This window comes from Mesoplodon densirostris, chromosome 3, assembly GCF_025265405.1.
Source record: "Mesoplodon densirostris isolate mMesDen1 chromosome 3, mMesDen1 primary haplotype, whole genome shotgun sequence".
Lineage (NCBI taxonomy): Eukaryota > Metazoa > Chordata > Mammalia > Artiodactyla > Ziphiidae > Mesoplodon > Mesoplodon densirostris.
The window spans coordinates 127,050,680-127,063,810 of NC_082663.1; the positions used below are offsets into that span (position 1 = coordinate 127,050,680).

Sequence of the window (13,131 nt, forward strand, 5' to 3'; positions counted from 1 at the left end):
TGTGTGTGTGTGTGTGTGTGTGTGTGTGGTTGTGTGTGTGTGTTTTGCATGGAGGAGGTTCTAGCCTTTAGTCTAAGCCATCCATGTTTACTACCAGGGTTTGGTCAAGACAATGTCTGGTTGACTATTAGATGGGCCCACCAGAAATCTATTAGCACTTCCTGGGAAAGAACTAAGGTCTGAGGAACTTCCTGGGAAAGAATTCACCTCCAGGACCAGCAGACAAGCTGGAGACAGTGCCACACACTTCAGGGGTAGAAAGGGAGAAGCATCCATGTGTGTGTATTGCTCTATTTCTCTTGGATTGGTCCAGCCCCTTGTGGACTCATAACTTGGCAGTTGCGAGAGAGAGGCTATGTTTCCAAACAGAAATATCTGTTTTTTGCCAAAAGCTCTACTATATTTTAGTATGCTGTGTTAGTCAGAACACAGTCAGAAAGTCAAAACCATGCCAGTTGATCAAACAGGAAAAATTTAACTTGAAGGATAATTTACAAGATGCTAGAAAGGCAGTTAAAGCAACCAGGGGAAAGACAAGTCAACTCTGAGATTAGAAAGTGCAGGAAGCTGCTACTACTTCTTGGCCGGGAGGGATAGGGAGAGCAGGTTGGGCCCAGGCTGGGGCTGCACCGTGGAAGCTGGATTGATGGTGGGACTGCCTGGTGTGTGTGGGACCGCAGATGAAAGGGCCTTTCTGGAAGGAGCTGGAGCCATGCAGAAGTGGCCGTCACTGCCTGAGATGTCTCCTGAAGCAGAGAGAGGGAGAAGCACCCTGATTTCTCCCTTTCTCTCCCCTCCAATCTTTTCCCAGTTCCTCCCATTAGCCGATCCTAACCAGAAAGCAGTTGACTAGGAAGTCTGGAAACCACAGTTTGAAAAACTGAGCTTCCTATAGTGCAGGGCAGAGCGGGGGGACGTGCACGGAGAGGATGTGAGAGCAAAATAGAAACAACCAGCAGAGATGAGGGCAGTACAGTTTTCGTATCCTATAGAAAGGTCATAACATAAAAATAAAGAATGGCATCAACTCGCCACCACTTTACCACACACAACCTTGGCCCTGTGAGAGTTCTGGAACATCAGCATCCCTGGCTAGGTGATAGTTCCCCAGGAAAAACTGAAGCCGTCTCTGGCAGAGAAAGCAGTAGAAGGGACAGGATTGTGTATGTGTGGCAGTAATGCATGATCTCCTCCATGCAGTTTATAATGTAGCAGAAAAATAAAGAAATGGCAGTTATAACTCGGTAATGTACAGAAATGAATAGCAGGTGACACTTGTTAGGTGTTAATCTTGGTTTGGTACAGCTATATCCTGGGTCTACATAATTACGTTAAATCTTCATAACAATACCACAACCTCAAGTGAGGCCCCAACTCCTGGCCTTGCACCTAGAGGATACTATGCCTTGATGTATCTTCCTCACAATGTTCTGAGTACCCCTTCAGTGGCAGGGGGAGGCTAGGGCCAGCAATGTCATTTGGTCAGGGAGTTCCGAGCTGGGACTGGGATCCACCTGGACCCTTGATCTTATTTCTCCCCTTCAAGTGTCGTTCTTTCTCTCTTTCCGGTACCAGATACCCCAAGGAAATCTAGGACTTGGGCTTACAAATAGGGTCATCCTAGGGCCCCATGACTGAGTCCTGGTTGCAGGAGGGCAGCCTTGCAAGCAGATTGTTCCTGTGGCCAGCACAATACTTCTTTTGCATGATTACAAGGGACTGGACTGCCAGAAGGGTTCTGACATGCATATTTTGGTGACCCAAGTTGTTCATATAGATGGCGTGTTATAAAATTTTTTTTTTCTCAGGGTCACACACCTTTGAGACCATCTTGCTGTTAGCTGTTAAATGTCCCATTTTAGATGAGGAGAACAATACTAGAGAATAAAATACGTCAAATCTAAGGTTACACAAAGAGTAAATATTGAATCCCAGTTTTTTAAAAAGGCATTTTGATTTTCGATCCTGAGCTATATGAGAACACAGAGAAGGCATGACCCTGGGTGTTCACCAAATAAGTGGGAGACACTAGAAATGGTAGAAGATCTTGCCATAGTAGATGTGTGAACAGGGATGGGGTGGGGGGAGGTAAATTCCAGAGAAATGTGGCACTAAATGCCAGTAAGCTGAGTCTGTATTATTTCAGGGCTGAAGGGATGTCGGGATTACTCCTACAACTGGCGAGCTCATCAGTTAATGTGTTTCTCCAAACTTTCATAGGAAACTGGAGGAAAGCAACAGAATTTTCACTCTCTTTAATCCCAGTATGAAACCTTCCCTTCTTTTCAGAGTTCTTCCAGAAGGACTTTTAGAGCTCTTTGCTTCCCACCCACAACTCTGTGTAAGAGCTTATGCAAGAGATCCTTGAGAGTGTTTTAAGATAGGGCTTTGTTTCTCATGGGAACATGAGAGAAAACGGAAAAAACCTCCAATTTGTTTAGTGAGAAAACATGACCTCCATGCTTTTCTTCCCTGGGGCGAGTCAAGTGGTCGTGACTGAAATTCAGGTCGCTGTTTGGTGTATAAATATGGGTGTGTGCAAAATCCACTGCCACACTTGGTACAGCAAGGGGAACCACTGGCTCGGTGGACTCATTAGGTTTTCCAGTTTAATCTTAAACTCCAGGTAAATGTCATAGATAACGTACAATGAAGCTGGTCACTGTGTTCCTGCTGGTGACCATCAGCATTTGCAGTTACTCTGGTAAGTAGCCGGGAACATATATTTCTCTATCTTTCTGTTAACAAGAACACAACTATTAAGCCTAGGCTCCCAGTGGAATATGGTGGAGGGAGTTTTAGAGCCACAGAATAGTAAGGTTAGAAGGGACTTCAGATGCCCCCTGCTCCCAGCTCCAAGCTCTAACCCCAATACAAGTACCATCCTTGGCGTATTCTACAAAGAAGTTAACGAGCTCCCACAGAGGTTCAACAAATGCACTTCATTATTGAACTTTGGCCACCATTAATTTTCCTTAATTTTGAGTTAAGATCTGATTTTGTGACTTCTTTCTTTTATGTTTCTGAAACTATATGGAGTCATTCTTGCTATCATCTCTAATCAGATTGTAGCATTGGTTCTCTTGAGACATAGCTACATTTATCTGTTCACACAATCAACGGATATTTGCTAAATGGCTATAAGCTGTTGGTCACTGGATAGGCATTTGAAGATTCAGACCTGAATCAGACATAAGTATTGTTCTCAAGGTTCTTATAGGCTGGCAAGGGAGAGAAGACTTCTACAGAAGTCACTGCCATACTAGACCAGTCATTAATGCACAATGACAATACAGATAGAGCTCTGTGGGAGAGCTGAGGGGTGAACAGTTCCATTTCTAGGTAGGGTATAGAGGCTGATTTCTTGGAGGAGAATGGGAACTGATCCTTTCTTTTTGGAGGGAGTCATTTTAACTATAGGAAGAGATATTTGGGTGCATCTGCAAAATCCATCATAATGGCCACTGCTCATTTGGAGAACAAAAAGTTTTGAGGGTCTCCCCTCTGGAATATGTAAGTACATACAAAGAAGACACTCACCAAAGTGTTGAAAATAAGAAGTATGGAGATTAATCATGAGAAGCTGTGTGATACCCATGCCTACATTGGCAACTTTGGCTTGTGAATTTTTTTTGAATTTTTGAACTAATTTGTAACTTCACCAGTTTTGGCTATTTTGTTGTCCTTTAGCGTCTAAGGACACATGGGAAGACGTGGCAGCAGAAAGATGGGTGGAGGGGAAATAAATATCCCCCTTCAGGGGGAGAGTTTTGGAGGGAAAATGGGTGGTAGAAGATGAAGGGGAAATAGGTGCACAAGCTCCATTTTTATGATTTGAATGGGAAAATAAAAAATATTACAAAGAGAATGAAATACTGGCAGGGTCTTAGCCAGCAGGAGGATGTGTGTCTTATGTGTGTGCTTCTGCATGTGTGTATTTATACACATGCACATGTGTTTTGTAAAAATAGGTATCATAAGCATTTTCCTTATTCTCTAACCTCTTCTATGTTAAAGTTATCTTTCTAAAGCTGAAGATATAAAAATGCAATTATTCCATATAAGAGCCTTGATAGCTCCCCATTACCCTTGGGAAAAAAATGTCTCAAACTCATCTGTATGACATTCAAGGCTTTGAAAATCCGCCCCACCCAAGGTGCAGCCTAACCTTCCTTATCCCTCCTCAGCACACCACACTGGAATTCTGAAGAAGACTCACCATCCTATGTATGCACTTTCACCTTAATCTCTCAATGCCTTGGTTAATTTTGTTCCTCTTTAAAGTGCTGCTCCCCTTCTTTACCTGTGATCCTGGCATTTGCCTCAAGACACATCTCCTGCAACATTGGTTCTTGGAAGATTCCTGTAGCATTCTCCTACGTTAGAATTAATCATCACTTCTTTTGTGTTTCCCTAGAGCTTTGTCCATAATATTAGCATAGCACATGCTGCACTGTGGCATACACAAACCTTTATTGTCCACCAGACTGTGTGGGTTCTCTGAGTGGAATATCTTGTTTTATTCATCTGTGTATCTGCACCAACTGGCATAGAGTCTGTGTTGACTTATGTTTGTAGCATTGAGTTGGACTGGTTGGGAGCAGTTTCCTGGGCTGTGGTTGGGTCCATTCATGTCTCCAAGTGGAGGTTCATCATGGCATCTTCCCTTTGGTTTCAAGCTTGTGGGCTGTGGAGACAGCCACATGCAAACTATACTCCCGTCTAGTCAATCACCGGTATCTTTTGCGTGCTTACTATATGCCAGGATCTGTCCTAGGCATGGGGTATGATAGTGAATAAAACTCAAATTTCTCATTCCCTTGGATCCTACATACTAGTGAGAGGATGAAGGCAAAGTAAAGAAATGAATAAAGATTTAATACTTTAAGTAGTGGTAAGAAAAAATAAAGATAGAGGGTGATGGGTGATACCATTTTAGATACATCCCTGAGAATGTAACATCTGAGGAGAGACCAACTAAGTAAGGAAGAAAGGCATGTAGTTATCTGGGGAAAGAAGTTCTAGAGAGATGGAATGGGAGGGGCAAAGGTCCAGAAGCAGATGTTTTCATGAGAAATCAAGATGAGTATGGCTGGAATGGAGCAATTGATGGAGAGAGTGGAAGGTGGTGAGGTCACAGGAACGGGAAGTGCCTTGTTTTACTTGGAATCTCTTTTGCTCCGCAGCTACCGCCTTCCTCATCAACAGTTTGCCACTTCCTGTCAACAAGGCTTTATCTTTACCTCCGGACAACGTTCTCCCCCTCATGGACCCACTTAAGCTTCTTCTGAAAACTCTGGGCATTTCTGTTGAGCACCTTGTGGAAGGGCTAAGGAAGTGTGTGAGTGAGCTGGGACCAGAGGCCTCTGAGGCCGTGAAGAAACTGCTGGTAACTACAGCTTGTGGGGCTGACTCATTAAAGGGCAGGGCTTAGTCACCGTGAGTGCCCACCCTCTCCACCCACTCCCACCCAACCTTGTTCTCATTTGTGAACCTGTATTTCCCCCTTGCTTACTGTACTCATACACATTTTACCTGTCCTGGAATCTCAAGGAAAGTGCAATATCCACACTTATAGAAGGAATTTTTGAATGAGAGAGACGTATGCTAGTCGTGAAATGTGTGCCACTTCCCAGCTTTGTGATTCTGGATGGGACTTAACCACTGTGAGCTTTTGTTTCTTTGTAAGTAAAATGGTAGTGAAATAGGATAGTGACTATTTTTGGAGCTGTGCTAATGATATGTAAGCTGCTCTTATTTTTAATATTGCCTTTTTGACTTTCAGGAGGCACTCTCATATTTGGTGTGACAGCAGAAAAAAGCAAGAGTGGAGGAGGGAGGGAGATGATGCTCTCCTCCTCCCTGGCTGAAACTCCTTCCATCCTAAAATTCAGTGACCCCTGAAAAGAATGAATAAAGCAATGAACACACTTCAGTTTGTTCTGTTTTTATTTGGGAAGCTCTATTCAGAAGGGCCTAACTAGATAATTTTTAACTTGCGTTATAAACTCTAGAGAGCCTGTTGTTATAAAGACAGCTCGCATTTTCAGTAAGGCATAATGATTTTTTCCATCTCCTTATCTCTAACTTGAACGTCTCCATTTTCTTCAACTGTTGTTTATCTGACAATGTTTCCAGATGCCTTACGTTCCTATTCCTCTACTTCTAAAGAATTTTGCTTTACAATGGTGTGTTAGTTTCTGTTTTATAACAAAGTGAATCAGTTATACATATACATATGTTCCCATACCTCTTCCCTCTTGCATCTGCCTCCCTCCCACCCTCCCTATCCCATCCCTCTAGGTGGTCACAAAGCGCCGAGCTGATCTCCATGTGCTATGCGGCTGCTTCCCACTAGCTATCTATTTTACGTTTGGTAGTGTATATATGTCCATGCCACTCTCTCACTTTGTCACAGCTTACCCTTCCCCCTCCCCATATCCTCAAGTCCATTCTCTAGTAGGTCTGTACCTTTATTCCGGTCTTACCCCTAGGTTCTTCATGACATTTTTTTTTCTTAGATTCCATATATATGTGTTAGCATGCGGTATTTGTCTTTCTCTTTCTCACTTACTTCGTTCTGTATGACAGACTCTACATCCATCCACCTCACTACAAATAACTCAATTTTGTTTCTTTTTATGGCTGAGTAATATTCCATTGTATATACGTGCCACATCTTCTTTATCCATTCATCCGATGACGGACACTTAGGTTGCTTCCATCTCCTGGCTCTTGTAAATAGAGTTACAATGAACATTTTGGTACATGACTCTTTTTTTTTTAATATAAACATTTTACTTTATTTTTTCATAGTCTGAACTATGATTTTTATGAATATTGAAATAATTTTTTGTTTATACAATTTTAAATGATGTAACTACAGAAGACCCAGATTATCTCCATCCTGTCAGGATCTACCACATTCAAACCATAAATATTGGGGGGGGGGGGGAAAGGACAATATATCCACTAAAATCGTATTTGGAAACAACACAGTTTAGAGTAGAAATTATTACTCACTATGTATTAAAACCACTTGTGAAGATGGAACATTTATTTATTTATTTATTTATTTTTTCTGTTTTATAACACATTTAATCAGTTATACATATACATATGTTCCCATATCCCCTCCCTTTTGCGTCTCCCTCCCACCCTCCCTATCCCATCCCTCCAGGCGGTCACAAAGCACCGAGCTGATCTCCCTGTGCTATGCGGCTGCTTCCCACTAGCTATCTACCTTAAGTTTGGTAGTGTATATATGTCCATGCCGCTCTTTCGCTTTGTCACGGCTTACCCTTCCCCCTCCCCATATCCTCAAGTCCATTCTCTAGTAGGTCTGTGTCTTTATTCCGGTCTTACCCCTAGGTTCTTCATGACATTTTTTTTTCTTAAATTCCATATATATGTGTCAGCATACAGTATTTGTATTTCTCTTTCTGACTTACTTCACTCTGTATGACAGACTCTAGGTCCATCCACCTCATTACAAATAGCTCAATTTCGTTTCTTTTTATGGCTGAGTAATATTCCATTGTGTATATGTGCCACATCTTCTTTATCCATTCATCCAATGATGGACACTTAGGTTGTTTCCATCTCTGGGTTATTGTAAATGGGGCTGCTATGAACATTTTGGTACATGACTCTTTTTGAATTATGGTTTTCTCAGGGTATATGCCCAGTAGTGGGATTGCTGGGTCATATGGTAGTTCTATTTGTAGTTTTTTAAGGAACCTCCATACCGTTCTCCATAGTGGCTGTACCAATTCACATTCCCACCAGCAGTGCAAGAGTGTTCCCTTTTTTCCACACCCTCTCCAGCATTTATTATTTCTAGATTTTTTGATGATGGCCATTCTGACTGGTGTGAGGTGATACCTCATTGTAGTTTTGATTTGCATTTCTCTAATGATTAGTGATGTTGAGCATCCTTTCATGTGTTTGTTGGCAGTCTGTATATCTTCTGTGGAGAAATGTCTATTTAGGTCTTCTGCCCATTTTTGGATTGGGTTGTTTGTTTTTTTGTTATTGAGCTGCATGAGCTGCTTATAAATTTTGGAGATTAATCCTCTGTCAGTTGCTTCATTTGCAAATATTTTCTCCCATTCTGAGGGTTGTCTTTTGGTCTTGTTTATGGTTTCCTTTGCTGTGCAAAAGCTTTGAAGTTTCATTAGGTCCCATGTGTTTATTTTTGTCTTTATTTCCATTTCTCTAGGAGGTGGGTCCAAAAGGATCTTGCTGTGATTTATGTCATAGAGTGTTCTGCCTATATTTTCCTCTAAGAGTTTGATAGTGTCTGGCCTTACATTTAGGTCTTTAATCCATTTTGAGCTTATTTTTGTGTATGGTATTAGGGAGTGATTTAATCTCATACTTTTACATGTCCCTGTCCAGTTTTCCCAGCACCACTTATTGAAGAGACTGTCCTTTCTCCACTGTACATTCCTGCCTCCTTTATCAAAGATAAGGTGACCATATGTGTGTGGGTTTATCTCTGGGCTTTCTATCCTGTTCCATTGATCTATCTTTCTGTTTTTTTGCCAGTTCCACACTGTCTTGATTACTGTAGCTTTGTAGTATAGTCTGAAGTCAGGGAGCCTGATTCCTCCAGCTCCATTTTTCGTTCTCAAGATTGCTTTGGCTATTCGGGGTCTTTTGTGTTTCCATAAAAATTGTGAAATTTTTTGTTCTAGTTCTGTGAAAAATGCCAGTGGTAGTTTGATAGGGATTGCATTGAATCTGTAGATTGCTTTGGGTAGTAGAGTCATTTTCACAATGTTGATTCTTCCAATCCAAGAACATGGTACATCTCTCCATCTATTTGTATCATCTTTAATTTCTTTCATCAGTGTCTTATAATTTTCTGCATACAGGTCTTTTGTCTTCTTAGGTAGGTTTATTCCTAGATATTTTATTCTTTTTGTTGCAGTGGTAAATGGGAGTGTTTCCTTGATTTCACTTTCAGATTTTTCATCATTAGTATATAGGAATGCCAGAGATTTCTGTGCATTAATTTTGTATCCTGCTACTTTACCAAATTCATTGATTAGCTCTGGGAGTTTTCTGGTAGCATCTTTAGGATTCTCTATGTATAGTATCATGTCATCTGCAAACAGTGACAGCTTTACTTCTTTTCCGATTTAGATTCCTTTTATTTCCTTTTCTTCTCTGATTGCTGTAGCTAAAACTTCCAAAACTATGTTGAATAAGAGTGGTGAGAGTGGGCAGCCTTGTCTTGTTCCTGATCTTAGTGGAAATGGTTTCACTTTTTCACCATTGAGGACGATGCTGGCTGTGGGTTTGTCATATATGGCCTTTATTATGTTGAGGAAAGTTCCCTCTATGCCTACTTTCTGCAGGGTTTTTATCATAAATGGGTGTTGAATTTTGTCGAAAGCTTTCTCTGCATCTATTGAGATGATCATATGGTTTTTCTCCTTCGATTTGTTAATATGGTGTATCACGTTGATTGATTTGCGTATATTGAAGAATCCTTGCATTCCTGGAATAAACCCCACTTGATCATGGTGTATGATCCTTTTAATGTGCTGTTGGATTCTGTTTGCTAGTATTTTGTTGAGGATTTTTGGTTCTATATTCATCAGTGAGATTGGCCTGTAGTTTTCTTTCTTTGTGACATCCTTGTCTGGTTTTGGTATCAAGGTGATGGTGGCCTCGTAGAATGAGTTTGGGAGTGTTCCTCCTTCTGCTATATTTTGGAAGAGTTTGAGAAGGATAGGTGTTAGCTCTTCTCTAAATGCTTGATAAAATTCGCCTGTGAAGCCATCTGGTCCTGGGCTTTTGTTTGTTGGAAGATTTTTAATCACAGTTTCAATTTCAGTGCTTGTGATTGGTCTGTTCATATTTTCTATATCTTCCTGATTCAGTCTTGGCAGGTTGTGCATTTCTAAGAATTTGTCAATTTCTTCCAGGTTGTCCATTTTATTGGCATAGAGTTGCTTGTAGTAATCTCTCATGATCTTTTGTATTTCTGCAGTGTCAGTTGTTACTTCTCCTTTTTCATTTCTAATTCTATTGATTTGAGTCTTCTCCCTTTTTTTCTTGATGAGCCTGTCTAATGGTTTGTCAATTTTGTTTATCTTCTCAAAGAACCAGCTTTTAGTTTGGTTGATCTTTGCTATCGTTTCCTTCATTTTTTCTTCATTTATTTCTGATCTGATCTTTATGATTTCTTTCCTTCTGCTAACTTTGGGATGTTTTTGTTCTTCTTTCTCTAATTGCTTTAGGTGCAAGGTTAGGTTGTTTATTCGACATGTTTCCTGTTTCTTAAGGTAGGATTTTATTGCTATAAACTTCCCTCTTAGAACTGCTTTTGCTGCATCCCATAGGTTTTGGGTCGTCGTGTCTCCATTGTCATTTGTTTCTAGATATTTTTTAATTTCCTTTTTGATTTCTTCAGTGATCACTTCATTATTAAGTAGTGTATTGTTTAGCCTCCATGTGTTTGTATTTTTTACAGATCTTTTCCTGTAATTGATATCTTGTCTCATAGCGTTGTGGTTGGAAAAGATACTTGATACAATTTCAATTTTCTTAAATATACCAAGGCTTGATTTGTGACCCAAGATATGATCTATCCTGGAGAATGTTCCATGAGCACTTGAGAAAAATGTGTATTCTGTTGTTTTGGGATGGAACGTCCTATAAATATCACTTAAGTCCACCTTGTTTAATGTATCATTTAAAGCTTGTGTTTCCTTATTTATTTTCATTTTGGATGATCTGTCCATTGGTGAAAGTGGGGTGTTAAAGTCCCCTACTATGATTGTGTTACTGTCGATTTCTCTTTTTATGGCTGTTAGTATTTGCATTATGTATTGAGGTGTTCCTATGTTGGGTGCATAAATATTTACAATTGTTATATCTTCTTCTTGGATCGATCCCTTGATCATTATGTAGTGTCCTTCTTTGTCTTTTCTAGTAGTCTTTATTTTAAAGTCTATTTTGTCTGGTATGAAAATTGCTACTCCAGCTTTCTTTTGGTTTCCATTTGCATGGAATATCTTTTTCCTTCCCCTTACTTGCAGTCTGTATGTGTCTCTAGGTCTGAAGTGGGTCTCTTGTAGACAGCATATATATGGGTCTTGTTTTTGTATCCATTCAGCCGATCTGTGTCTTTTGGTGGGAGCATTTAGTTCATTTACATTTAAGGTAATTATTGATATGTATGTTCCTATTCCCATTTTCTTAATTGTTTTGGGTTCGTTATTGTAGGTCTTTTCCTTCTCTTGTGTTTCCTGCCTAGAGAAGTTCCTTTAGCATTTGTTGTAAAGCTGGTTTGGTGGTGCTGAACTCTCTCAGCTTTTTCTTGTCTGTAAACGTTTTAATTTCTCCATCAAACCTGAATGAGATCCTTGCTGGGTAGAGTAATCTTGGTTGCAGGTTTTTCTCCTTCATCACTTTAATTATGTCCTGCCACTCCCTTCTGGCTTGTAGAGTTTCTGCTGAGAGATCAGCTGTTATCCTGATGGGGATTCCCTTGTGTGTTATTTGTTGTTGTTCTCTTGCTGCTTTTAATATGATTTCTTTGTGTTTAATTTTTGACAGTTTGATTAATATGTGTCTTGGCGTATTTCTCCTTGGATTTATTCTGTATGCTAGTCTCTGTGCCTCCTGGACTTGATTAACTATTTCCTTTCCCATATTAGGGAAGTTTTCAACTATAATCTCTTCAAATATTTTCTCAGTCCCTTTCTTTTTCTCTTCTTCTTCTGGAACCCCTATAATTCGAATGTTGGTGCGTTTAATGTTGTCCCAGAGGTCTCTGTGACTGTCCTCTGTTCTTTTCATTCTTTTTTCTTTATTTTGCTCTGCATCAGTTATTTCCACTATTTTATCTTCCACCTCACTTATCCGTTCTTTTGTCTCAGTTATTCTGCTATTGATCCCATCTAGAGTATTTTTCATTTCATTTATTGTGTTTTTAATCAATGCTTGATTCATCTTTAGTTCTTCTAGGTCCTTGTTAACTGTTTCTTGCATTTTGTCTATTCCATTTCCAAGATTTTGGATCTTGGAAATAGAGTCTTGGATCATCTTTAGTATCATTATTCTGAATTCTTTTTCAGGTAGACTGCCTATTTCCTCTTCATTTGTTAGGTCTGGTGGGTTTTTATCTTGCTCCTTCTCCTGCTGTGTGTTTTTCTGTCTTCTCATTTTGCTTATGTTACTGTGTTTGGGGTCTCCTTTTTGCAGGCTGCAGGTTCGTAGTTCCCGTTGTTTTTGGTGTCTGTCCCCAGTGGCTAAGGTTGGTTTAGTGGGTTGTGTAGGCTTCCTGGTGGAGGGGACTAGTGCCTGTGTTCTGGTGGATGGGGCTGGATCTTGTCTTTCTGGTAGGCAGGTCCACCTCTGGTCGTGAGTTTTGGGGTGTCTGTGGACTTTTTATGATTTTAGTCAGCCTCTCTGCTAATGGGTGGCGTTGTGTTCCTGTCTTGCTAGTTGTTTGGCATAGTGTGTCCAGCACTGTAGCTTGCTGGTCCTGACGTTGCACCATCCCGAGACGCGCCGTGTGTTCTCCCAGGGAAGCCGTCCCTAGATCCCGGGACCCTGGCAGTGACGGGCTGCACAGGCTCCCAGAAGGGCGGTGTGGACAGTGACCTGCGCTCGCACACAGACCTCTGGGATTGGGCAGAAGCAGCCCCAGCGTCCCACGCCCGTCTCGGGGCTCCGCGCTTTCAGCCGCACCTCGCGCCCGTCTGTGGAGCTCCTTTAAGCAGCGCTCTTAATCTCCTCTCCTCTCGCACCAGGAAACCAAGAGGGAAGAAAAAGTCTCTTGCCTCTTCGGCAGTTCCAGAGTTTTCCCGGACTCCCTCCGGGCAACTGTGGCGCATTAGCCCCCTTCAGGCTGAGTTCTTGCCGCCAGCCCCAGTCCTCTCCCTGCGCTCTGACTGAAGCCCGAGCCTCAGCTTCCAGCGCCGCCCACCCCGGCGGGTGAGCAGACAAGCTTCTCGGGCTGGTGAGTGCCGCTTGGCACCAATCCTCTGTTTGGGAATCTCTCCGCTTTGCCCTACCCATGTACATGGGGGAGTTTCTTGCCTTTTGGGAGGTCTGAGGTCTTCTGCCAGCATTCAGTAGGTGTTCTGTAGGAGTTGTTCCACGTGTAGC

General features: G+C 41.4%; 1 protein-coding gene across 1 annotated transcript; it reads left to right on the top strand.

The window, feature by feature from the left end:
* The first annotated feature begins 2,649 nt into the window (after positions 1-2,649).
* On the top strand, positions 2,650-5,809 carry SCGB3A2 (secretoglobin family 3A member 2). Its single transcript, XM_060092043.1, has 3 exons — positions 2,650-2,704; positions 5,187-5,389; positions 5,786-5,809. Exons 1-3 carry the CDS (start codon positions 2,650-2,652, stop codon positions 5,807-5,809), a joined length of 282 nt encoding a protein of 93 aa, XP_059948026.1.
* Positions 5,810-13,131: the final 7,322 nt, after the last annotated feature.

What these genes read in the sequence shown, in the direction of transcription:
- SCGB3A2 (XM_060092043.1), top strand. Translation starts at nt 2,650, where the DNA reads ATGAAGCTGGTCACTGTGTTCCTGCTGGTGACCATCAGCATTTGCAGT. An exon ending in CAGCATTTGCAGTTACTCTG is followed by an intron (nt 2,705 to 5,186) that starts GTAAGTAGCCGG and finishes TTTGCTCCGCAG; the next exon opens with CTACCGCCTTCCTCATCAAC. An exon ending in AGGCCGTGAAGAAACTGCTG is followed by an intron (nt 5,390 to 5,785) that starts GTAACTACAGCT and finishes TTTGACTTTCAG; the next exon opens with GAGGCACTCTCATATTTGGT.